This window comes from Miniopterus schreibersii (genome assembly GCF_964146895.1).
Source record: "Miniopterus schreibersii genome assembly, chromosome: 2".
NCBI classification, from domain to species: Eukaryota; Metazoa; Chordata; class Mammalia; order Chiroptera; family Miniopteridae; genus Miniopterus; species Miniopterus schreibersii.
In genome coordinates this window covers 10,719,637-10,747,368 of record NC_138102.1, presented here as the reverse complement: position 1 = coordinate 10,747,368, position 27,732 = coordinate 10,719,637, and the positions used below count along the sequence as shown (strand labels likewise).

The 27,732-nt window shown below is 41.8% G+C and overlaps 1 protein-coding gene across 3 annotated transcripts in view; it reads right to left on the bottom strand.

Moving 5' to 3' along the window:
- MTUS1 (microtubule associated scaffold protein 1) overlaps nucleotides 1–27,732 on the bottom strand; it is a 118,606-nt gene that overhangs the window by 37,483 nt on the left and 53,391 nt on the right. For 2 of the 3 annotated variants that reach the window (XM_081130161.1, XM_081130160.1), the window contains one exon: nucleotides 24,003–24,161. In XM_081130161.1, the coding sequence (XP_080986287.1) occupies nucleotides 24,003–24,161 (159 nt within the window). Of the gene's footprint in view, nucleotides 1–5,120; nucleotides 5,572–24,002; nucleotides 24,162–27,732 lie in introns of those variants that run through there. The other variant, XM_081130162.1, reaches the window with a different exon arrangement.

The window sequence follows — 27,732 nt, the reverse complement described above, 5'->3', positions numbered from 1 at the left end:
GTGCCTTGGCTTCCATGGAACACAAAACTGAACACAGAATACAGAAATAATGTTGCCTAGTGTTTTGTATACTAGTTGACCTACTCATTCACTCACCAACTATTTATCAAAATCTACCATGATGGTTTTGCTGTGGTCGGGTGGACCCGCCCTGGGGTTCTGGGGGACAGGGGAGGCATGGAGAAAAGGTTGGCAGTGCACAGGGATGCATGAAGACACCGAGGATCTCTGCTGAATTGATTTTCCCAAGTATTAATTTCTTCCTGTTTGACTCTCACAGATCTACCCATATGAATGTAGGTGAGTCATTAGGTGGTTTGTGCTTTCTACTAGATACTGCATTGAAAACTAATGTTTGTGGGTTAACAAAACGTAGGTTACGAACTAATGGGCTGGTGAGGGTTCTCTAAATTTCTACCTGCACCCTGTACAGAAGACAGATTCCCTTCTTCTGCCCTGATCTGAACCTATGTATCTAAAAGCCTTAATAGAAACAGCTATCTCTGCACAAGTTCTTTCAGTCAGTGTTTCCTCAGCATTAGATGATGGGTGTCCACCCTGGGATATTCCACAAAAACAAAGCATTGAAATGCAAATTAATGGGCAATGTGTATTCTAGTAAGAGGGAGTATCCAGTTAGGAACTGATCACCCAAATGACTACTGTTCATCCAGTAAATGTCTACCAGATGTCTTCCTTAACAAATTGGTCCTTTCTTTTAAAGAACTTGTCTGTAGCAGAGACAGAAATATGCTATCAACAATGGCCATATGATTTGATAATTAGATAAGAGAATTCATACACAGGGTGGGGAGAGTTCAGATGAAGAAACACCTAGATCAGGGGTTGTCAAGAAAGGGTTCTATAGACAGGATGTACATTTGTACACTTGGTAGACAGAGAAGCAGAAAAGACCAGCAAATGCAAAGGCAGAGGGAAGGTATAGGAGGCCCTAGAAGCCAGCGCGGAAAACAAAGTCAGCACCCCTGAAGTTACAGCAAGATGACATGGCTGGCTGGAAGCATAAATGGGGGCGTGAGCGTGTGTGCCATTCAGGGGTTTATCTTGTCGGAGGCACAGAACAGTGCTGAGCAGGAGACAGGAGGCGCTGTGGGAGGAGATGTGAGGGGCCAAGGTCAGGAGGCAGGCCCAGCAAGAGAAACTCATGGGTCAGTGGCAGTAAGGAAACATGGATGTGTTTATGAGGCAGAACAGGAGGATTAGTGACCAGCTGGACCAAGGAATCCAGGGTGAGTCACAAGTTTCCAGCTAGGAAATGACACCAGGAGGAGTGGATTAGCACTCGAGAATGTGAGGGCAGAGCGAGGGGAAGGTGTGGGTCAGGGTGAGGAAGGTGCTATGACATGCTCTAGCACTGCTCTTTATTCTCCAAAGAGCATCTATTCTAAATCTGCTGCTCCATAGCACTTTCCAAATTTACTGCTCTACCGTGTCATTTTCCTGAGGAGCAATCGGCTCTTTATTTTCTGCTGTCCTGAACATTGCTCCTAACACACACTGTTAACACACACCTTCTAGTTGAATCTATGAATGGTGATCCCACAGTAACCTGTATTTTACCAAGACATTTAAAAAATAATTATTTGTGTTGTCAATTATTGGTTTAAATTTGTATAAAACCTAACAATGCATGAATAGGGTACCCAATAAATACACTACTAATAAAACATCAATCTTTTGTTAACTCATTTTAAGTATATAAAAGCCACATCTAAAGTTAGGAACATTCTCTCTCAGTGTATTATTTTATAACTGAAAATGAATTCAAGAGATCAAAATCAAATGTTAATGTCTATCTTCAAACAACAAAATGACTTGAAATAATTTAACTGACATAATTACAAAGCAAGAAATCATTGCCAAAAACCTCTCATGTCGTAAAAGAGAGAACCACCACCAGGGCTACTGCCAGATTCGGCCTGTTAAAGGATGTACTCCCCTTACGTCTAAGTAGCTAATATCACTTTTGAGAAATCACTGTTCTGCCGTCTCTGTGGCAGAAGCTGCGGCAGGGCTCTCGCCCCTCTTATACCTGCATGCACTACAGAGACTGGAGGAGTCAAACACTCAATATCCCAGAGTCCCTGGTGGGTAGAGAGCGCCATGTGACTGAGACCTGGCCAGTGAGATGTAGGCTTTAGTGACCGGGCACCACCCCTTCCCTGTTTCTTTTTTTGCCTGCTGGGAGGAGTCATTGTGAGATCACGAGGCAACAGCGCTAAGTGCTAAGAAAACAGCGGAGATGTTGACCCTGGCCTTGCTGAGCCACCGAGCGGCGTCAGAGCTGCTTCTCAGGTGAGACAGAGAAGCTCCTTCTCAGTTGTCTTAACAAACTGCAGCTATAAGTAAATGAAAGTGTTTTCCGTTGATAACAGTTCTCCCGCCCTCCCTCAATATATACGTGTGCACATCCCTCCCTCCTGCTTTTCTTTAATCCTCTGTAGACAGAACATGTACAGAAGCTCAGGTTAAAGACCCCGGAAAGCATCTCACCGGGTCCCTGATCAACGTCACCAACTTGGTGTCTAGCAGAACCAAGGCTACAACCCCGGACTCCTGGAATCCAGGTCAACACCACGGCAACCAACACGACTCCCTTTAGGGCGAAGAGGAACAGGAGCTCCTGCCTATTGTCACACGGACAGGAAGCGATGCAGTGTCTTCACTGTCCATCCTACTGGACGATTCCTCAGATCTTAAAGTTACGTAATACGGATAAGCTCACAAAAGACCCTTACTGGGGGTGAACAGAATTACATACTTGACATAATTTTAAAATACTCTCCACGCACAAAGCTCTTTTTTTCATCACTACTATTCACTGAATCTAGCAGAATTATAGCAAAATTCACAGCCGGGAAAATCTATCAGCCAGAAGTTCTAAACAGGTATCAGGTTTTAGTCCCATCTTGGCCATACTGTGTGCCTTCGGGCAAGTTAGCTCACTTCTCTGGGCCTCAGACTTCTTGGTGTAAAATAAGATCAGCCGGATCCCCTCTCGGTGCACTCTAGCTCTGAAAATTATGACTGCAATCACATGAATGTTTCAAAATATGTTTATATAAATTCAGAAAATAAAATGTAGCTAAAATAGCCCTGTTAGTTAAACTCTGGTAATAAAAGCCTTGTCTCTTTTGCTTATGCTGCCCTGGAAAGTGATCTGCTTCACAGAAAATACAACCTAAAATGTTCACTAATAGAAGGCTGGTTAAATTAAATAAATCATGGCTCGCCCGACAATGGGATGTTACATGGCCATTAAAAAGAATGAGCGAGCCCCACTGGTGTGGCTCAGTGGTTGAGCATTGAGGTCACTGGTTTGATTCCCGATCAGGGCACATGCCCGGGGTTGTGGACTCGATCCCCAGGAGGGATTGAGAACAAGAGGCCGAGATATGAGTCTACAGGATCCTCAGAGTGACGCACAGGTTTGATGCAGGAGGCAGCCGATCAATGTTGATTCTCTCACATCTATGTTTCTATCTCTCCCTCTCCCTCCCTCTCTCTCTAAAATCAATAAAAATATATTTTTTTAAAAAAGAATGAGTGGGCTAAATATGTGTTACTGTGAACATCTAAGACATATTAACTTCAAAAAGCAAGCTGCATAAGAGTATACAGAGTATGCTACCATTTCTGTATAATGAAGAAAGATATCAAAGACCCACAGAGGCTTACACGTGGTGGGAACGCGACCCACTCCAACGTGCCCTGGAGAGTGGCTGCCTCCTGGAGAGGGCAGGGGCTGGGGCGGAAAAAAGGCCCGCTTGCAGCTGAGTGACCTTCTGTACTGTTTGATTTTCCTTTTAACTTGGCATATGGATTATTCTTTTTAAGTTAAAACTGAAAGCTTTTGGAGCTACTTGAGATCACACAAATTATTATAAATACAGGGTACCCTTTTCTTATTTTTTCACCTGTCTGTCTTCTAAGGTTGAAACAGTGACAGTGACGTTCAGGCTGGGGACAGAGCCACTGCTCACCTCCTGGCTCACCTCATTTACCTTTAGCTGTCGGCTCAGATGGGGAGGGAGAGGCCGGCTGACTCAAGTGCCGGGCCAAGGGGAGTTATGAAACATGAGGAAGAGGCGCTGGAAAAATGAGAATTATCCCACAGAGGAGGGAGATGCCTCTGGGAAAACTAAGAAAAGTCAGCTGAAAAAAATCCCCAGGGACCGAGAGGAAAAACAAGACGAACAAGGGCTGCCGTGCCCATGAAACGAGGAAATATCTTTTGTTTACATCCCCACACAATCCAATTACGGCCAACCCTAATCAGCCGAAACCAAATGTAACAGCACTCTAGTTTTCACAGCATAAAATCAACTTAATTCACCACAGTTGCAATTATCATCTAGCACAAGAGGCCGAGATATGAGCCTACAGGATCCTCAGGGTGACGCACAGGTTCACAGATGCCTAAAATACACACTGCACTGACTTCTATCTTAGGCACAGAAAAGCAAAGGCAGATGCGAGCACAGACCTCAGAGGCAGTCTCCGCAACGGCACACCGTTTAACTAGGAACTAGGAAGACTTAATTTGTGGTTCACTTGTTACCTCCCTCTCCACAATCATCAGGATGCTTCATTTCAGAAACATTTAGAATATGGAATCTTGTGGTATATTAAACGAACATCATAATCTCAGTGAGAAATTACATCATGAAAAACGACAGAAACCCTCTCATCTCATCTCATACTTTAAGGAAAAGAAAAACGTTCTTCTCCATTTCCCTATGTCCTCTCTCCAAAATCATTGGAAGTAAAACGCAAGTTGACAGGTGCTGATTTTCACAGATTTGGTTGGCGTCGGAGAAAAAAGCTGGGGAGCCCCAAGGCAACAATTCTGCTTTCTGTAAACAAACCGCGCACACATCTGCTTGCAAACAGCAACAGTACTGTACACTTGTGTGTTGAAACAACAGAAAACGGCTTATATTTTACAAATTAAGCCTTGTCCTCTCATAGAGCTTTCTTTCCCCACTTATCTAACTTATCTATCACGTTAGAAAAATGTCTGCAAACATCTGCACGTTCATCAGCATGCCCCCCCCCCCCCCCATGCAGCACTAACCAGAGATCAATGCAAGACAGACCTGTATGGAAGATCACCGAGCTTCTCCTAAACCCCGAAGGGAGGCGAAGGTTTCGAAGCAGTCCTTTGGCAGTAAGACGCACGTGAATGGTGGACAGGGAGAATTTGGGAGACAACAGCATGTCTTCAGAGCAGGCGGGAAGATTTCACACAAGAATCAACTGCCATGGGCTGTCACATACTGTCTTTTTAAACTCAGCACTCGTCCAGGCCAAGAAATACAGCGAGAGAAAACATGCCTACAGAGCAAATGTCATTCCAGCACACACACACACACACACACAAAAACCCAGGGCCGTCCAAGCGTTTCTGGCTTCCCTCTGCTCTCCCAGATGTTGCCAAAACAATGCTCTTCCTCTGAATAAAATCTCCTCTTGGCAGATCCAGCAGGAGGCAGCCTGCGAATTACATCACACTGCCCATGCTTACGGGGGGTTGTTATGGTTCTCATCGGAGATGGCAAAGGGGAGGAGGAAGTGGGTGGTCTTAGGAGCTTTATATAACCACCAATAATGTCGCAGATTCTAACTACTTGGAAGGCTGTTACGGGAAATTAACTACTTACAGTGCCTCCTGTTTATTTTAGTAATCGGGAAAAAATTAAGATTTCATTAAAGTAATCTGTGTTCTGGTTTTTAAACCCTTTAATTCCATTCGCACTAATAAAACTGGGAATTTTTTCAGATTATTTAGATGTAAACCTATCTATAAACCTGACACCCTGAATAAAATTTTTTAAAATGGCTTCGAGCAATAAGTGTTCCCTGTTATAGTTTTTAAGAAAATTTCTATTATAGTAATGATGGACTGATAGAAAGTTAAAGTTTCAACTTTCACATTCATGTTCTTAGGACCTCATTAATAACCAACAATAAAAGGTTAATGCAATTTCTCCAGCAGGCGTAATATAATAGTTTCAGAGGAATAAAAATTAGTCAATCAGACAGGCAGCATTCTAAGGGCTACACTTATTGCTTGACTAATTGCATTTATAGAAATTCATGTAGCCTCTCGTGGTGATGTGCTGAGACTAGAAACACAGGGAGGGGTGTGGTTATATGTGTTTTTTTACTGGGATCTATTTAATGTTTATTGTAGTAGAGTGGCTTATGAAAGTACATTAAAATATGATGGCAAAAAATAAGGTAAGTCTAAAGATAAAGGTATGAACATAAAAAAATTACACCGGCAATCTGCTTACCTCCGTAAAGCAAGCATTATTAAACCTGGAAAGGCCCAAAATCCTAACTTTTTTTAATCTAAGAAAGTACAAGAAAACAATGTGTCAAAAATAATCTATGCTTGCTCCCAAGATTTCCTTAAAAAAGAAGAAGACAGCCCTAGCTGGGTTTGCTCAGTGGTTAGAGTGTCAGCCCACAGACTGAAGGGTCTCAGGTTCGATTCTGGTCAAGGGCACATACCTCGGTTGCAGGCTCCATCCCCGGCCCCCATCCAGGGCGTGCGCAGGAGGCAACCAATAGATGTGTCTGTTTCACATCGATGTTTCTCTCTCTCTCCCCCTCCCTCCCTTCCACTCTCTCTGAAAAGCAATGGAAAAAATGTCCTCGGGTGAGGATTGAAAAAAAAAAAAAAAAAGACAGTATTAGAAATAAATGTAGAACTTGTTAACTATAAGTAATCCTATTAATTGCTATTAAAATTGCAGAGAGCACTCACTCTTTTAGAAATTCTATGGAGCACTTAGGGTGTGACGAGGGAAGTAGACAGGCAGGAAAGGAAATTCTGAATAATTTCTCCTCTCTCTCCACTCAGCCCCCAGCCTGTCACTTTAGAGGCTGCAGACAAAAAGAGACAGACCAATAACTCATCAAGGGTTCGCTGTGGGAAAGACACAACTTGTTCCTACACAGACAATGGATCTTGGGAACACATTACACCCAAGGCAACTGAAATACAAATAACCATGGAAGTAAAGTCAAAAAAGCTACATTTAGGTGTTGCTCTTACATTTTATCTCAGTTTATTGTCATTAAAAAACACCAACCTTTTTTTCCAGATTCTGCATATTAATAGTATGCTATAACCACCTCTCCTCCAATCCCCCAATAAACTTGTAAACACTTAAGATGCCAATTAGCATTGGAATTGTAAATAGAAGAAAAAGTTAAATATTAATATTATTAAAAATAGACCTGACACCACCTCATATAGGATTGTCTTTTTGTTGTGGTTGTTGAGGTGGAGGGAGGGTTATCAAGTAATAGTAAACTCTAAATTACCCTGGTTAAAAAGGAAATCCTTTAGCCTAGACTACTCAAATAAAAAAATTAGCTACTTGCCATCCATTCCCCATATTTATTAAAATTTTTGCTTGCACCACACTAAGCTACCACATATAGTAAAAGTAAACATTGCTGGCCCTGCCATGCAGCTCAGTTGGTTAGACCATCATCCTGATATGCCAAGGTTGTGGGTTCTCCAGTCAGGGCAAATTCGAGAAACAACCAATGAATGCATCAGTAAGTGCAGCAACAAATAGATCTCTCTCTCTCCCCCTTACCGCTCCCCCCCAAAAAATGAATAAAAGTAAATGTTGCTAATGACCTTTTTAACAGCAGAGCAAGGAACTGCAAGAATAAAGAGAAGAAGACTTCCAGTCAAGGTGGCAGCATAGGTAAATGCAATACTCAGGACCTCCCACAACCACATCAAAATGACAACTAAACTACAGAAGCACCATCATTCAGAACTGCCTGAAATCTAGCTAAACAGAAGTCCTATAACTAAGGGTATAAAGAAAAAGCCACATCGAGGCTGGTAGGAGGGATGGAGAGACAGAACAGTCTGGTCCCACATCAACATGTGGGGGATAAAAATCAGAAGGGATATCTCCACTGTAGAGGTCCCCCCTCCCCCAGAAGCAAGGGGTCCCAGCCCCAAACCAGGCCCCCCAATCCAGGGTTCCAGTGCCAAGAATAGAAGTCCCCACAGATTCTGGCTGTGAAAACCAGCAGGGATTATGGCTGAGTGAGACAGAGAGCTTCTGGAGTCCCAGATGTTCCTCTTAAAGGGCCCATGTATGGATTTACTTGGTCTTACTCCCTCTGAGCTCCAGGATTGGGGTAGCAGCTCCAAAGGAGCCATGGACATACAAGAAGGAACTGGATTGTCTGGCATCAAGGTGAAGGTTGGAGGGGCAGCTTTCTCCCAGAGAGAAGTGCAGGCAGATGCCATTGTTCCTTTGCTGAGCCCAACCCCCACAGAGCTGGCAGGCAGGTACCATATCTGAGTCTCCATCAACCTGGGTATCACTGTTTGCCCCACCTTGGTGATTCCCTTTGACCCTGCCGCAACCAACTTGTGGGCCCACCCAAGCTATTTTCAGTGACTTTTCCATACAAATGGCTTATCTTGACTCACACTACAAACTTTCCTAAAATCTCTCAAACAAGCAGCATCTGGCTTTGGCATGTCTCATAGCTCTTGCTAAGTGGCCCCAGGTACGGCACTAGCAGCAGCTGGCTAGGTTCATAGCTTGGCCTCTCCCAGGTACTTCCAAGCCCAAAACAAGTAACAGTCATCTGCAGATCATTTTGCAGCGCATGCCACGTGGTCCTGGTCAGAGCACAAGCAGTGGTTTACCTTGGCCTGCACTTCCCTGGAGACCCCAGAGCCAGCACACCAGGTGGACAGCTCTAGACCAAGCTGAAGCACCATCCAACCACCTCCACAAGTGACACACTCAAGGGGTGAACTCAGAAGGCACAAGAGCCCTGCTGAAACTAAACCTGCTTTGTGGGATTGGCCCCATACACAGCAGATCCTCCACTGTGATCCTTGCAACCAATCAGCCTAGGGGTAAATTCCTCCCATTGACATGCCAACAGCAATCAAGGCTCTACTACAACAGGAAGATGTACACAGCCTGCAGGGGTGGGGGGAGGGCACCTGGTGCACCCAGCTCAGTGACTAGAAAGACTGTGCCACGGGGCCCTGCAAGACACCTACTACACAGGGCCACTCTAACAAGACCAGGAGTTGTAGCAGTTCTACATAATACATAGAAACAAATACAGGGAGGCAGCCAAAAGATGGAGACAAACATGTCCCAAATGAAAGAACAGAACAAAACTCCAGAAAAACAACTAAATAAAATGGAGACAAGCAATCCACCAGATAGATACAGAATTCAAAACAACCAGTCATAAATAAAGGACATACTAATTGAAAATAAAAATAGATTACTTGGAATCAAGAGTAGAGTAGATAAAGCAGACAATCAAATCAGCAATCTGGAAGATAAGGAAAAGGAAAACATGCAATCAGAACAGCAAAAAAAAAAAAGGAATCCAAAAAAATAAAGATCATTTAAGAAGCCTTTGGGTACCAATATTCACATCATGGGGATGACAGAAGGAGAAGAGAAAGAGGAATGAATTGAAAACCTGTTTGAAAAAATAACTATGGAAAACTTCCCTAAACCAGTGAAGGAAACAGACATACAAGTCCAGGTAGTACAGAGAGTCCCAAACAAGATGAACTCAAAGAGGCCCACACCAAAACACATCATAATTAAAAAGACAAAGGTTAAAGACAAAGAGAGAATCTTAAAAGCAGCAAGAGAAAATCAGTTAGTTACCTACAAGGGAGCACTCATACGACTGTCAGCTGACTTCTCAACAGAAACTTTGCAGGTCAAAAGGGACTGGCAAGAAATATTCAAAGTGATGAAAAGCAAGAACCTACAACCCAGATTACTCTACCTAACAAAGCTATTATTTATAATGGAAGAATAAAGAGCTTCCTAGACAAGAAAAAGCTACAGTTCGTCACCACCAAACTAGTATTACAAGAAATGTTAAAGGGTCTTCTTTAAGAAGAAAAAATGATAAAAATATGAATAAAATGGCAATAAATATGTATCTATAAAAATTACTTGTAATGCAAATGGGTTAAATGTTCCAATCAAAGGACATGTGGTGGTTGAATGGATAACAGAACAAGATCCTTACATATTCTGTCTACAAGAAACTCACTTCAGATAGAAACACACACAGAGACTGAAAGTAAGAGGATGGAAAAAGATATTTCATAAAAATGGAAACAAATAACAACAAAAAGCTGGGGTAGCAATACTTATACCAGACAAAATAGACTTTAAAACAAAGGCTATAATAAGAGACAAAGAAGGACACAGCAATTCCACTTCTGAGTACTTATCTGATGAAACCCAAAACACTAAATTAAAAAGACATATGCATCTATATGTTCACTGCAGCATTATTTACAATATTCAAGATATGGAAGTAACTTAAGTGTCCATCAATAGATGAGGGGATAAAGAAGAAATGATGCATAGATTCAATGGAATATCACTCAGCCATAAAAAATAAAATCTTGCCATGTGCAGCAACATGGGCGACCTAGAGGGTATTGTGTTGAGTGAAATAAGTCAGACAGAGACAGACACATGCCAAAAGATTTCACTTCTATGTAGAATTTAAAGAATAAATGAACAAGCAGAACACAGACAGACTCATAGGTACAGAGAACATTCTGACAGCTGCCAGATGGGAGGGGGTTTGGGAGGATGGGTGGAAAAGGTGAAGGGATTAAGAAGTACAAACTGGTAGTTACAGAACAGTCATGGGATGTAAAGTACAACACAGGGAATATAGTAAATAATGTTGTAATAATTATAAAGAGGAGCAGTGCCAGTGAAAAGAAAAAGCTAAAAGTCAGAAGGAATAGTTCTTGTTTATACAGCGAAGTACATGCACACACGTCAGGTGTACTAGATAAAGCCGAAGGACAGCTCAAACTAGGTTTCAGTCCTTTCCCAAACTTAGTCTGCCCCCTGGTGGCAATTCAGCACAAGTGAGCAAAAACAAAGTGGCAGCCCTGACAACCTATTAACATCAACAGACAACTCTTATGTAAGACAATCTACCATGTGCCGGGCACTCACCCAAACACTTTATATCTATTCACTCATTTAAATAACTGAATAAGTACAGTTATTGTAGAGTCACAACAATTTGTAACTATACATACTTTGGGGCAGTGGGGAAGCATAGATTTTAAAACTGGCTCGAAAATGTTCTTTGATTACTTATTGATCGGCTGTTATCACTTGTGTCCTATCCGTAGTTTGAAATTATACTAAATATATGAGAAGTACCTAAAGAGAAGAGAGTGCCCATCTTCATTATTATACAAAGTCTTAATTTGACTTAAGAGAATCTAATAAGTATCACCAAGGACAGAAAGGGGAAAAAAAATCTAAGGAACTTTTGGTACCTAAGATAAAACAATATAATTACTGCTATAAAAATTAGGAATAAGAAGAGTTTTATGCAGTTCACCAAAGCTTGTGTTAGGGTGTCAAGTGCAAACCAAAACCATGATTTAAAAGTGTATGTATAGTAGGATCTCAACTTTAAACAAAAAGAATAAAGAATATTGAAGGAAATATACAAAAATGTCCGCAATGCTCTGGAAGCTGGAGTAGGCGTGATTTTTAATTTCTTTGCCATATGTTTCTGTATTTCCCCATTACTGTATTTTTAACAAGCATCAGAGGCAGAAAAATAAACTTTTAAAAAAGCTTAAGCCTATGAAATATGCTGAGTTTCTATTAATGACACAAATAAAGAAAAACAATGAAAAAATTGTATATGTCTTCAGTAAGGCTTAAAAAACAAAAGGATATATTCTAGGGATGATGTAAGTATTTGGCAGGTCAATATGTTGTGATAGCAGAGTATATTCAAACGAGAATCACAGACTCCACTGCAGTCTGAGCGGGTGTGTGTGTGTGTGTGTGTGTGTGTGTGTGGTGTGTGCGTGTGTGTGTTTGTGCGTGTGTGTCCCTGCGCACGCAGGAGTCCCTGCATCTAATCAGAGACTTGACTGTAGAAGACAATGACGCTATGATTCTAGCCTGTGCTGTGCAAGGTGCTTAGGCGCTGGGAAGTGCATCCAAACGTGGTCTGATTTGTTTGTTGTTATCAATGGCCTTGAAGAATCTGGAGAAAATTGATAGTCGAACCAGAGATTCGAGCCTCTCTGTCTACCCCACCTTCCCTAGAGCTCTAACCAGAGTACCAATCTTAGCATTTATCTCCTTACTTTCCATAACAGACACTAATAACCACACTTCCTTCATTTTTATGATTTTTAATCTTTATGGTCTTATGTTCTAATCCCTATTCCAATTGTAGAAAGTTCAACTCAGGGTCCAATTTTTTTTCCCCATAATGTCCTATTCCTTGGTAGGAGGAAGATGCCTATAATGTAAATAATGATAAAAAAATTCACATAAAACATTTCAAAAAAATTTCAACCCCCACCCATAAGACTGTAAGTTCTCCAAGATCGGTGCCAGTGCCTTTTATTTTTTTGGTCTCCCAAAACAAGAGCAGTAATGTTTTATCCATGTACAATGTTTGCTTTAAAAACAAATATTAAAAAAAAACACGTTCATTGTAGAATTTTTAGAAAATAAAAGTTAAATTACATGTGCATCGCAGTGGTCTGTAACCAGTTTCTAAACTTAATATAAGCTTAAAAAACTTACTAAACTAAAAGCTTCACTTATCTTCCATGGCATTAAATAATCCTCTATATTGTTACTTAATGGCTTCAAAAATATTAAAATGTCCATGAATGTAATTTAAACAGCATCTGTTGTTTATACCAGTCAGGTTGTTTCCAATTTTTCCCTCTTCTAAATAATTCTAAAAAGCGATAAATAAGTCAATCATTTTCCTAGAATCAATTCTGATCAATGGCATTCCTGGGAGGAAGGCTTCTGTGACCCGTCACCAAAGCGCCTCAGAAAGGTGTTGTAATTTACACTCCCCTTAGCAGTAGGCATGCGCCACCTCACTCATTCCCTAAACTAGACAAGAACTGATGGCACGTTTTTTTAATTACCATTTTGCAAACTTTTTTCATGTGTTCCTTAGCCCTCCACATTTCTTCTTTTGTGTCGGTCCATTTGTTTTTCTACTGTGGAGTCATCTTTCTCTTGCTGACTTGAAGAAGCCTCTATGGAGTAAACCTGTCCTGTATATTGTCCCATTTTGTTGTTTGCTTGTTAACGTTGTTCGTGATGTTTTTAATAGAGACATAATTGACATATACCATTGCGTTAGTTTCAGATGTACAACGTAATGATTTGACATTCGTATGTCCTGTGAAATGATCACAATAAGTCTAGTGAGAGTTAACACCCATCACCATGTTTATAATGTTTTTGACAGAGGAGAAGATTAAAACTTTCGTCATAATTATTCATCTCTTCTTTTATACAGTTGTTCCTGCAAAGGCCTTTTCTATCCAAGTATGTCTTCTTAGTACTCTTACCATTCTTCAATCAATCTGGAATATACAGGGGGGTGGGGCAAAGGTAGGTTTACAGATGTATTTGAAACAGAGTTTATTCTTATACTATTATTTATTAATTAGTGTATTATTTTCCATACAAACAACTGTAAACCTATTTTTGCCCCACCCTGTATTTATATGTAGTATGCGAAGTAGGCATCTAGCTCCTGCCCAAAAAAAAAAAAAAAAATAGCCTTTGTCCTGACAAGAATTTATTAAATAATCCATACTTCACTGATTTGAAACACCAAATTTATTACATTATCAAAATAACATCTCGAGTATGACAGGAGAGTTATAATCATAAACCAACCCTGAACGACAGCCTCATCTTTTCCTCTCACCAGAGGGAACCCAGGGCCCCCAGCAGGACCTCATCAGAGCAGGTTTGCAGCCTGTATCCATTTCCCAACACTTGGGAAGAGGGGTGCAGAAAGCAACCCCATCCTTCTGCGCTCTATTTAGCAAGTGGATCTGGAAGGAGCAGTGCATTTTCTGCTCTCCGGGGCAGACACCATGGCACCTGAACTGATGATCTTGTGTAAAATAATCAGGGGGCTGGATAAATATGACTCTGGTGCTTTGGTTTCCCAAGTAGTCTTAATGTGTGGTAGAACCAAGGCAATAATAGCGTGTGGCATGTGTGATATCTTCCTTGTAAACAGTAAGCCGAGTTTTATTTAGAGTCAATGTTGGCTAGAATCTTATAGCATCATAATCTTTAAATAAATTACAATAGCTAGGACCCATGAGGATGGTTTTGACTTTCAGTGGGTTTTCCTGCTTGCTTTCAGGATTTAAAATAATTCAACTTCCTGGAAAAAAACTCTGACAGTAAGCCACTAGAATCCTAAAAGCAACGGCGAGGATTACCATCATCACCATCCCATGCCAGGAGACACAGCTAGCACCTGAGAGCTATCTATACAACAACTCTATGGGGTCAGAATTACTCCTATACCAGAAATTAGTCCCCAAATATTTCCATATTCCCAAGTGAGAAATCTGAGAGTTGGAGAGGCTTAGCAACTAGCCCAAGGTCAGAACAAAAGCAGAATGTCGCAGGACCAAGATTTAAACCAATACTCAAGGCCTCTGAACATCATTCTCTTTCAGCTTCTCTTCATTGTCTTATGAGATAACAGGATTGTCTTTGCAATAATTGATTTAAGGTTAAACTAAAACAGTGCTATACAAAATTTTCAATGGTTACATTAGCTAACAATTTAAAAACATAATACCCAAGGCTGACCAGGGCGCGGTGAAGCCAGCACTCGTTTATGTTCTCAATCACAGTATAAGCAGACACGAAGCTTTTGGAAAGCAATTTGGTTGCCCGAGGGAAGAGACTACAAACATGTATCTGTTTTGATTTACTTATGTTACTTTTAAAAATCTATCACAAGAAACTTCCCCAAACGTTAAAACTGATAATCGCAAAGATGCTCATCAGAGAATCATTTTTAAATGATACAGAAGGGTCCCAAATAGTCAAGAGTAGTTAAACGATGCAGCTCATTAATAAAGTGATTACGTAGGTGATGGACCAGGACTAAAGTTATCTGAATTTTATTTAAACTCAAATTTTAGAATGCAAAATGGGATTTCTAAACCTCTACATGCTAAACTTTTTAGAGTTTAGTAAAGTGCTATAGTTAAAATTAAATTACTATTTTACAAAAATGAAAGGATATGAAGTTGGTCAACTTAATTTTCTCCATTGTTTGTTGCTTAAAAAAAAAACCTATCTCAAGGCCATAGTACAATTATTTAGAATTTAATACTCAGAAGAACATGTCTGTATGTGGAGGCAGTGTCTTCTGTATCATCCAAAAGATAGCCATTTGCAAGCAGAATCTGAAGAAAATCAAGGTGATTTGTAGACACAGAATATGACAGCAGGGGAAAACCTCAGTGATCAGTCATTTCAATTACACCAAATATTTACTATTAAAGAGGTTATACATGATCCACCCAAAGTCACTGGATGCTTGGACACCACTTCTTAGCATCAAAGCTGTCCCTCCAAAACCCAACACACTGTGACTCTTCCTCAGCATGCTCATCATAACACGAGGTTAGTCTTAATTATAATAACTAACCACCTAGAAAGGCCTGGAAAAGCCTTGTTTCTGATTTTTGGGAAATACATGTTCATACCACGGTCTATATATTTAATTGCAACACTGACCCCTTAAATTACATCTTTTTCCACTGCAGTTATTGGGGTATTGATTACTAATTGGAGACAGGCATTTTCCAACTTTGTCATATACCCCATTTCTACTCCAAGGTTAAATGCTTTGCCAAACAAAACTACATCATAATTCATACTTTCCACGTCTTTTCTCACTTAATCAGGAGTTAATTTTCCATTCTGATAACCTTACCTGTCAAGGGTCAATTATATGCTTTGGAATCAATGTGCCAGGGAAAATGCCCAGTGCTAATAGTTTCTCTCTACAGTAGAAAGGAGCTATTCATTGGGGATTATCACGTATTATGCCTATCAGAAGAAATATCCTTTTTAATAGTTTACATGATCACAGACTTGAGACATAAAGACTGCCTTTCCAAGTTTCATATTTAATTCAGATTAAACCAGGCATATAAGATGATAATCTCTTAAAACATGTAGCTGTTACAAATGGGAAGCATTGATTCCCACTCAAGTGAAGCCTCTGTGATACAAAAGCTTACAAATTCAATAGCGAGGCACGCTGGAGTTCCCTGGCCTGTGCAGTTATCAGTGGAATCACGAAGGTCTAATCCTCTGAAAGCTATCTCAGCATCAAAGTCGGACATTTCTTTTCAGTTACTGGTGTATGTGCAGATTATGGGGCTTTGTCATCCATGAAAACCACAGATTCATGTCATCCCAGCGAGGGCTCGTTTGATGCCCCAGAAATGTATAGAAGACCCTGGACAGATGAGAACCTGCTGGCGTGCTGAAGAATCTTTTCCCAATATTTATATCTATTTTCTATTCAGTTCAATAGAAAGGCAAACGTGTTGATAAACATTCTCTAGGTGGTTAATCTCAAGTTACCACATGATCCTGCACAGACACACACACACATGCACACACACACGCACACACACATGATGCAGAGCAACTGACACACAGCTGCGAGAGACTGACACCTCCCTGGGAAGGCAGTTAGCAACATATATGAAGAATTTCAGAAAGATTCGTGCAGTTTATGCAAACCGATCAGCTCAGTTTCCACCCCAGATAAAGTTTGGGAGATGATTCACACGGCCATGCGTGCTGCACGCCAAGAGCAGCCAGGGCGCGGCGAGGAGCAGCGTCGGTCTCCACGAGGACGGGGCAGAGCGCGGGCCGGTGTCAGTGACGCGGGGACAGCACCGAGCAGCCCTCGCAGCCTCAAGGCCGAGGCCTGGCTCTGCTCCTCTGCTCGGCCCTAACCTGGAACCAAGGGCCTAAGCCCCGGGCCAACCCGTAAGGGGCGGCCCGCTCAGGAACAAACCCTTCTTTTGCGTTATATGTAAGCCTCTCCTCTTTCTCTCACACAGGAATCCTCTCTGGGGAGATGGAAAAAAAGAAAAGACACCAAAAGACATGCTAAAGAAAGGGCTTTGAGAAACTCTGATGGTGATCAACTCTGCCTGGGCTGTGGTGTAGCCGAGCCCACGGCAGTTCATCAGGCAAACGGGCTCCTGCTGCTGATATAAAGGGACCCACACTGTTTCTACGGGAAAACACCAGGGTAAAAGTAAGAGAGGGATTAAGTGAGCAAATACTATACTTAAAAATACTGGAAATGGAAATGCCAACGGATAAATATAGAAGAAATAATGGAATTAGGAAATCGCCATTTGGCAGCCGCTATAGGAATACTTCATTCAGACCAGGCAATGTCAGTGGATGCCAATACTGGCGGATAATTCTGATGAGAAACATGATATTTACATATCAAATATTTCTAAATATAGCAAAATATTACTCTACAAGACATACGCTAATTACAAAGGAAAAATAGCAACTTTACAGCGGAGAACACCGGCAAACACCTCGTTAACCAAATAATTAGAGAAAGTCACCAGGAATGAGGCAAATTGAAATCGTGTGACTTTTTGTATGTGCTTTTTTTACATTCAGTATTATTTTACATTAGTTGCAGGTATACCGCACGGTAGTTAGACAATTATATAATTTACAAAGTGATTCCTCCCTAGTAATTCAAGTACCCACCTGGCCCCATACCCAGTTATTACAACATTACTGACTATATTGCCTATGTTGAACTTTACATCCCCATGACTATTTTGTAACTGTCAATTTGTACTTCTTAATCCCTTCACCTTTTTCACCCAGCCCCCAAACCCCCGAATACTCACTGAGCCAGAGGGAAAGTCTGGCGGTTCATTCGCTTAACTTAAGGTTTCCAAGCTTAACTTCCCCTTCACCAACCCAGACGGGATTTTTTTTTCCTTTACTGTTTCCAAATAATCCTTGACACCCAACTCTGAGCATCCAATTCTATTTTAATATGCAATGCTTACGATCACAAATGTCTACCTTGTTTACTGATATGTCATAAATTTGAAACAGCTAGAGGCTTTTCACTAGGCTAACCCACCCCGGCCCCTACAGCAGTGCTTATAGACGTCACATTCAAACCCTGCAGAAACATGCTGTTTTTCTGCCCTGATCTACGTCAAGTCTCTCTACAATGAGCCATCTGTGCATTCCCCCTGTGCCCGGATGACATCTGCAGCATTAGGTCAAACGGACACAGAGCCTTCCCTCCTACTGACAGGCTCCTGTCAACTTCCTACCCTTCTTTCCAACTCCCTCCTTCCCCAAAACCTAGAGGCCTGGTTTTCCCAAAGCTGACAGGGAGCTAATGAGAATACTGACGGTACTACCATGAAAATTCAACATAACTCCTTAAAGGATGGATGGAGAGTAACTTCATAACCATAAAACAACAGAACCAAAATTTCACAGAGCATATTCTATAGATTTCCACAGGAAATGGGTATTGGGTGTCAATTAGCATTTCAGCCTTTTCTAAATCGAAATACAAGAAAGGAAGTAGATGGTGTTATTAGAGTCTTAAGCATGCATTACAACTATCTAGATTTTAGTCTTACTTTTTAAAAATTAAATGTATTGGGACGACATTGGTTAATAGGATCATATAGGTTTTTATAGGTTTAAACACAAAGACCTTTAGTTTCCAAAGAACGCAATAAAAGGATTTATCACTAAAGCACAAAACACATTTCTCATGAGGGACAATATTCCTGTCCCTTAGCTCTCTGTCACATACAGAACAGGAGGTATCCTCCTGAAAACAAACTGTCTCATCGCCACTCTGTACGTTCAATATTGTTATACCGATCCAGCACCAGATCTATCATCAACTTTGTCAACACGTGAGAGTCAAAAATCCATATCTCAAGGGCAAAATTTCTGACTCAGATACAAACATACACATATGTTTACACTTATATGTAACATTTATACATACACACAAGCACACACTCTCTGTGATCACTATTATACACATTTCCTACATTCCCTCTTCCCCCCTTTACCACTTGGGGGGGGGCAAACTGTACTGAGCTATACACACTTTTATGACCAACACTGACACATCTTACCATCAATTCTCTCAACACTCTCCTCTGAGCTGACCCATTGCTTTCTAGTAAAAAACACTTGAAGGATGCCACTATGAGTCATGATGTCATTTAAGCATTTCTCCTGCCCTCTATTTCAGTTCCCACCATGGCAGCTGGTTAGTATCAGATGATACCTAAATTTTCTCTTGTCCTCAACTGTTATATCCAAATCATACACTCTTCAGCGGCAAAAGTTCCAATACAATATAAGAGAAGCGTAATAGTTTCCATTAACGGTGGGATCTTTAATAAGCGAGTTCTGGTCCTGATGTGGCCACTACCTGGCTGTACTGAATCACTTCACCCATGTATAATAAGTGGGACTGAGTATCAGGTGTGGAAACAGATAGCACCTCAGCTGTCATGGGCCCCCACTGACTGACTATGGTGCTCAGTCCCACTGAGACCAAACCCCTGCTCAGAATTCTCCAGGGGCCCCGGCCACTCAATAACAGTTGGTCTGTAGAATCAATACATGAAATTCCACATGTGCTCACCTAGGTCTTAGCGAGCTCTAGCATACAGTTTAAAATTGCCCGTTCGGTTTCCATCCTTGTCCTAGCTGTCTCAATTATGCCAGAATAACAGATTCTCCAGAATCCTTAGTTTTCATTTCCTCATGCTCAAAATGTAGTTCAAGTGACAAGGGAGGGCGGGATGAAGAGAGGGAGAGAGGAGAGAGGGAGGGATGGGGGGGGTAGAGATGACTGAATCTAAAGAGAAAATGAAGAACGATCCTCAGAGAAACCCAAGCAGAAGCAAAGACTTTCCTGCTAGAGGCGGGCTTCTCATTGCTCCAGACTTTTATTTGCAAACTAACATTTCATGCTATGTTTTAGCATCTAGTTAAGATTAGCACTTGTTTTGTTTATTAAATTATGTATATACACACAGAGCCAACATTCTGTTCATTTCTGGAATTTTTCGTGGATCTGCTTAGCACTCCCCACTGCGCCAGATCATCTGTTCACCTGGCTTGAAATCAAATCGCTACTGAAGTCTAAGCTTTCAAATTCCAAAAGCAAAATCAGTAAACTTGTAATAACTAGAATGTCTCATATATACCCTGGAAAAACATTAAAAGAACAAAAGCAAAATTGATAGCAATCTGGATGACAGTATTTTCTTATTAAATAGCCCATTTAGACATGCACAAGCATTAAGCATGTTTGTAATACAGGACCAGGGTATGTGTGGCCTGTCAGCCCCTCCTCGCCCTTGCGAGACATCACTAGTCAAACACAGACTTTTGCTCTGAACCTGGAAGCAGCCTGAAAAACCGTCAATACTCTACTCCAGGTGATTCTTACCAACTGACCAGTGTTGGCAGGCGAGCCAACTCCCACCCGCCATCCTGTGATGAAGAAGAGACTGAGGGTAAATGAGACTCATCCTTCCCTCTGTCAGCTTCATCCCTTCAACAACTCCAAGCCCCTCCCTGCAGATGATGAGGCACCAGCTTACTGTAATGAGGAAAATACAAGTGCCGAGTCCTCCCCTCCCATCCACCAGGTGAGAATACTGAGGCTAAGGGAGTGAAGGCCTGTCCAACTCCAGGAGTTCCCAGGGAAACTAGGAGTCAGAGCTGAATGAACCTTTTCTACGAATCACAGCATCTATGCCAGGGTTGGCCGCGAGGGTCAAGGGGAAGGATGTTCCATCTCTGCAGTCAGCCTGCTGTTCTGTTTCTGAGAGAGAGGAAACAGCTTTGGTGTGCATCTCTCCTGTTTCCTCTCACCAGCTGTCTCTCAAAAACAAACACGTTTTTGTGGCCAAAATGCAAGGAGAGGGAAGCCCTTGGACTTCATATCTGCTAATGTGGCGAAACTATACACTCTCCAAAGACTCCCTTCCACATTGGCACAATGTCCTCAGACCTTCCACTCTGTTCAAGACCCGCAAAACGTTAATATATTCTTATCCAATGATCTTAAAAACTGGACTTCAGCTATCTGGTTCTGGAAGAGCTTATAACATTTAACCTCTCTACAAAAGAGCACATTTGACCTAGAAGTGACTGTGCAATGTTTCATGCTAATATCCAAAAGGAAAATTAGTATCATAACTTTAAAATTTTCTATGCTTAAACACACACCCAAAAACCAGCTAAAATCCCCCAAATAACAGAGATTCACTGTCTTATATATCTTGATTCAGTCACTTTAAGACTTGGTAATGTTATTTCCACAGGATCTCAAAGTACTGAGGACCCGATGCTAATTTTGCAACAGCTCGATGTGATCTCAGGAGTTCTGAAGTGATGCTCCCAACATTATCACATCACAAAGAAATGAGCAGACAAAGCAAGAAAACACCCCTTAGACGGGTTCAAATGCTCAACCCAGTAAGAACCAAGACACCAACCAGAAGATTATTTCCTGACATGATCCATCACTATCAGAAATAGGAAAATCTCAGCTCACAATGATTTCTCTTGTTTTAAGGCAATCTTTAAAAGGCACACATCTTTAATATTTTTGGATATAATGAGTAAAATAACCAAAGATGTGATGTTTTCATTTTAATTCTAGGAAAGTATTTTTCTACACTCGTACAACTATAAGCTTCATACACAAAAACTACTAGCTATTTAATCAGAAACAAGACCATCCAATAATCTTTGATAATAGTCATTTCATGTGCCAACCGATCGACAATGCTGCTGAATTATACTGAGCTCTGAAACACATAAAATATACAACCAGTCAGTTCTATACAGAATCACTGACAACTTAAAGCATGTCCGAGAAATGCTGCAATTAACATACATGACGAGCTTCAAAAACAGCAATCAAAAGATGCTACATCGATTTATTGAATAAAATTAAGAGCATGCTTACAAAGAAGAATCAAACCAGAAACCATCGACGTACTTCTGTTCCCGGTAAACGTGGCTAACAAAGGAGCCACACAAAGGCTGTAGGATCCCAGCACCAGCAGCGTCAGTAAAGTAGCATCATAGTGCCCCTCTGAGCCAGCCGGTGGGGCGAGCGTAGAATTGATCAATACGTTGGAAGAAATATCCGTTTCTGTACAACTGCGAAATCCTCCTGGTACAGTCATTTAAAAGGATCAGCGGCGCTCAGGCAGGAAAAGCTGCAGCCATGTTCCCTCCCGCGCCCTTCATGCTCGCTCTCAGGGAGTGAGCACGGAGGGGGGTCTGCAAGGTCCGAGGCCCACACAAAACCCACCGGGCCAGCTCGCAAATCAAGCTGAGAAAGAGACTCCGGGACCGAGTGCTCAATCCGCAGCAGGGACGCGTCGCCACTAGGCGGGCTCCGTGGGGAGAGGGGAAACCCCTTTGTTAAAAGACAAAAAGGAACAGACAAAAGCACTTTGCAGCCTCAGGAGTGTCAGGCTCGGCGCTGACACGGTGGCCGAGTCAACATGGCTGTCAATGGTAAAAGCCCGGGCGGTGACACCGCGGACCGTGTCTGCTTCCAGGGACACGAATTCCAGCGTCGTGGGGTCCTCGGGGAGCACGCTGCGGATGCCGTTTGTTTTTAAAATCCACATTGCACACGGAGAAAGCTGCGAGGGAAATGGCCTGAAAATAGCACACGTGTGAACTACCTTTCCAAATTCATAATGATCTGCCCCGTGCCAACCCCACTGATCGTGCCACCGCTTTAAAACCCAGGCAATAAGCGGACAACGATCCTGCCTGATTTTAAGTAACACAGGCCAGGTTTCCCAAAGTCCCGGCAGACAGCTACTTACTAAGAAAGACCAGCTACCCTGCTAGGCGAGCTCTCGGAAACGCGCTCACGCACTCGGCGCCTCAGCCTCGGTTCTCGGTTCTGTTCACACGCTGGCTGAGTGCCCCGGGGCCAGCGACAGCCTCTCTGAGCCCGAGTCACCTTACATATAAAGTCAGTAACGGCAGAAGTTATTTGAGAGGGGGGAAAAATGAAATAATGTATGGTAACCATGTAATAGTGCTCCACGCCCAAAAGGTTCACTCTGCTGTGTCCCTGTCTCCTCCCCCGAAAGAAGAAATCGATTCCTCCTTATAGCAGAAAGAAGTCCCCTCCTCCCCAGCACACCCTTACATCTTGTTTTATCTGGTATTCTAGTTATCCCTCTACATAAATATCTTCTTTCTTCTCAATTACCTTTCAGAAAGGACCATTTCTTTCATAACCCGTATCTCTCATTACATCTGTCATGATGCCTGCACACAGCTGGCACTCCAAAATTGTTCAAATTAACTAATTTTGTGAGAAAATTTAAATGAGCAAATAAGTACTTAGACCAAATACCTCTTTTGAATGAAAAGGGAGAGCTCAATTAATTCACCCATTTTATACACAAAAAACAATTCACATTAACCATCAACTTTAAAAATATTCTCCTGCATTTAAATTACTTAAAATTAGGCTTGAAGTTATAATATACTATTAATATAATATAATATAATATTAAACTGTACTTGGCATCCAAAGATTATAAAACACACATCTACAAAATTCGGTCTTTTACAAGATAAATGGAACTGAAGTTGTCTTGTTCCTGATTTTCAGTTGGATTCGATGGCCCCTAGATTGCTTTCTTTCCTTAAACAAACCTAAAAGCACTATCCATTCCAAAGACACCCTTTAGAATCCTTCATGCAAAAATAAATAAATAATAATTCCAGGGGCCTTCAACACAAATATTTCAGTGTTTTATATAGCACATTTGTCAAAAGTGAATGTCAATGAAAGAATGTTTTTCCTGCCAAACTTTCAGAGCAAAAAGCAAAAAAAAAAAAAGTGGGGGAAAGAAGAGGCCCTAAATCACAGAATCAAAAATTCTTTTAATTACTTCCAGTGCACTCATTTTTCACATAACTACGGTTCCAACAACTCCCAAAGGGTGACCTACGCCGACTCACAGTTGCTGCCGTAAGCGTTCAGGTCACTGTGGGCGCTGGCAGCAGAGGGGCTTCCTGCCCTGCGGAGCGCGGAGCCTTTCAAGGACCCGTTGGATTTAGGAAGTGGTCTCGGCAAGTTCACCCACGACGGCTGCGCAGTTTTCAAAGATGTAGCTTTTCCTTGAGGGTTAAAAAAAAAAGTTTCTACTGTCATTCATTTCAAAAGTTTTAAGCTTGTCAACTCAAACTCCTGCAGTAACGACTGAGTGAAAACGTAAAACGAATATTCAGAATCATATCACGTCTGAACGGAGTCTTCACCTAGACTTACTTATTTTTTTATGTATTAGAAGCAGAAGCGCAGGGATGATGGTGAGGCAAGCGGGGCGGCTGTAACCAGTGACCGCAAGTAATGAACTTGTGTCCTCTGTGACACAGTGAGAGGTCGGAAGGAGCCATGGGGGACAAGCTTTTGGCAAAGTGAAAATCAAAGCATAAACAAAACAAACTGGTAGGACTTCCCCCCATACTGCTGATTGAAAATGAGCCCATTCACGCACCAGGCTGCCATATTACAAAAAAAAAGATGAAAAATTTAAAACAACCACACAGCACGGCCGGGCGTGGCTCAGCAGTTGAGCGTCGATCTAGGATCCAGGCGATTAGGGTTCGATTCCCGGTCAGGGCACATGCCCGGGTAGCGGTCTGCAGCCGATCAATGACTCTCTCATCATTGATGTTTCTCTCTCTCCCCCTCTCCTTTCCTCTCTCTGAAATCAATAAAGATATATTTATAAATCAATCAATCAATCAATCAATCAATCAATCACACACGAAGGGGGGGAAATCAATTGGATGAGAAAAAAAACTTCACTTAAAAAATACCTAAGTCTAACACCAGGTGGTGCTCTTCACTCCTTATTTGCCAAACTTAAAGGATCTCCACTCCAACTTCTCTTTCTCGCAGCAAACGTGTTTCTGCTTATCAACAAAATCTCTGTGCTTCACGTTCCCTGGCATCTCTGAAGTCCCACCGTCTCACACTGGCTGCCTGAGTGTGGACATTTCCAAGTCCGAGCCTTGACTCAACTCTCTTCCTACCCGTGTCTCTTGCAGAGTCTGTTTTACTCATTTTAACCCTGCCCTGCAGCCCGATCCTCCTGCTGAACCCCAGTGCCACTCGCATTTTCAGTTCCTTGCTGAATCTTTCAACTTGGACAGTTAGATAACCTACCTACTTAGGCTAATCGAAATATAGTTTTCCCTTTTCCCCAGCCTCCGAACATTGGAATCACCTCCCCCCAAAACCCCCCACCGCCCCGCGCCAGATTACCACACTCTAGCACCAAGTCTCCCCGGGCTAAAACTATCGCATCACTGAAGACTGTAATGAATTGAAAAGACCTTAGATGAAAATGATAGTGTCACATATTACTGATGGTGCCGTGAGGAAAGTATTTGGCTGCAAAGTAATGCTCCTTACTTTGTCCCAGTGACTTCACCTCCAAAAATCGAATCTTAATAGAGAAAAAGGAGCTTAACCTCGGGGGGCTGTGGCACTTAAAGTGACCCAAAGTACAGTTCTACCTGTCCCCAGCCTCACCCCTGTGCTATTCTTCTATATGGACATGTTTCCTGCTCCAGTCAACGTGCTTTTCTCTCTGACACCAGGGTGTCAGGGTTCTAATTCACTAGGAACATCGTTTCTTCTCAAAGAGGTTTTCTTCCTCCCAGTCCAAGTCCTACAAATCCTTCCTGACCCCCTTATATTTTGCCTGAACAGCTGCATTAGACACCATATAGGTCTTGCCTTCCATCCTTCCCAGCCCCACCGTGGGGGTCTCCTGAACAGGAAAAGTAAGGTCAGGACCCGACCTAAAACCGCCCTTTCCCCATCATCTACAGGATGCTATTTTCAGTCCTCTCACCAAAAATTCAATCGTAAAGGCATGAAGGGCAGCCACAGGGCCCATTCCTACCAACTTCTCCCCAATGCCAGGCTCCATCCCTCTCCGCGGGCCTCATTTTCATCTCTCTGGGCCTCCTTACGCTATTCTTATGTTCAGGACCATCCTTGTGGATAAAATGGCCTCCTTTCCGTCTAGCCCTCTGAATTGTCGGGTGAGTACAAAGTCAACAGATGGTTCCTTTAAATCGCTGCCACTCGTTGGCAGCCCCACCCCAAGATCTATGAATCACAATCTCCGTTTTAACAAGAACCCCGGTGATTCAAATACACCTTAAGTACCAGCAGCACAGCTGAGAATCAGGACCTCTTTGCAAAGCCCTTCCTTCCAGGACACCCTCCGGGTATGCGGTGGGCCACCCCTCCCTGGATGCTCGTTTGGGCCCTTGCTTCTATCACAGCACCTGCTTCAATATGCCTCTGGACTAGTCTCTACAGTCCCTGAGAACAGGAAGAGCACCTTACTCCATGCTGTCCCTCGGGCCTAGCAAAGTGTGCGGCATAGAGTGAGACTTAATAAATGTTTGCTGAATTAATTAATTTTTCTTTTTCAGGCCAAGAGTAAGGTGGGGGAAACAGGGAGAGGTAAAGGGTACAAACTTTCAATGGAGTAATGTCTGAGGCACTAATGTAAAACATGGGGACTGAGGCTGATAACGCTGTATTATATAATTGAAATCTGCTAAAAGAGCAGAGCTCCAATGTTTTCACACAAATAAAGAAAAAGAAACTATGTGAAGTGGATGCGTTAATTTGATGGTGGGAACCCTTCCATAACGTATACATACAATCACCAAAATGTAAACTACGTATCTCACAACTTTGTCAATTACACCCCAATCAAGCTGGAAAAAAATAAATGTAGAATTATAATGATGATAGTAAGAAAGCTATTAAAATTTCTTTTAAAGGCAAGAGTAAATAAATGCTGATAATGTCTTTTCTCATCATTTACATTGAAGCATTAAACACTTAACCAAGTTTATTTGTCCTTTGTTAATATTAATAGGCTCTTCAGTCTATTAACTAAATAAAAGGAGACATTTTTCTTTTCATTCCTTATGATGATTAGCAAGTAATAGACGTTCAAATACCCATTTGATTTTTTAAAATTTACAGTTAGCCGCAAGTTTTACTTGCTTTTGGAAGTATAGAAAAACAGTTCTTCAGAATATAAATTTACCAAATTGCTGCCCTTTAAACAAAATTGTTCTGATGAGTCATATCATCGAAACCAATAAACAAGGTTGGGCAAGTTACGCAGGAGAATTTCTGGGCCACAGCCACATGCAATCAAGACTCAACAAGTTTAGAAAATCAACATATTTTTCAGAGAGGAGTGTTTCATAGCATTGTTTCTGAAGGCATCGTAGGTCCTCAGCGTGCCTCAGAATTACTACAGAGCTGTACCTTCTCTGATTCCAACACACGGCCTGGCACCAGAAGCCAGCTTACCCCAAGCCCAACCATCTCCTGTCTAGGGAAAGTGTGGAAGGAATAACATTTGCACTCTGCCTTAGATGGTAACACAGAGTCCACTGGATCTGAAGCATACCTTCACCAAACAAGCAGTTTACTCGGACAGCCACCTTGGAAAACCCGACTAAATGCACAGTACTCATCAAAAACAAAAACCCATTAAGGAATACCTTGTAAAACTAAAAATCCAATAGAAAGCTTTAGTAAGTGAAAAAAAGGGTGCTGTTAATATTATCATGCTCTTTAAGTTTATACTTATCTATGTATTGAAAAATTCCAGGATATACCAGAATTTTATGGGACCGT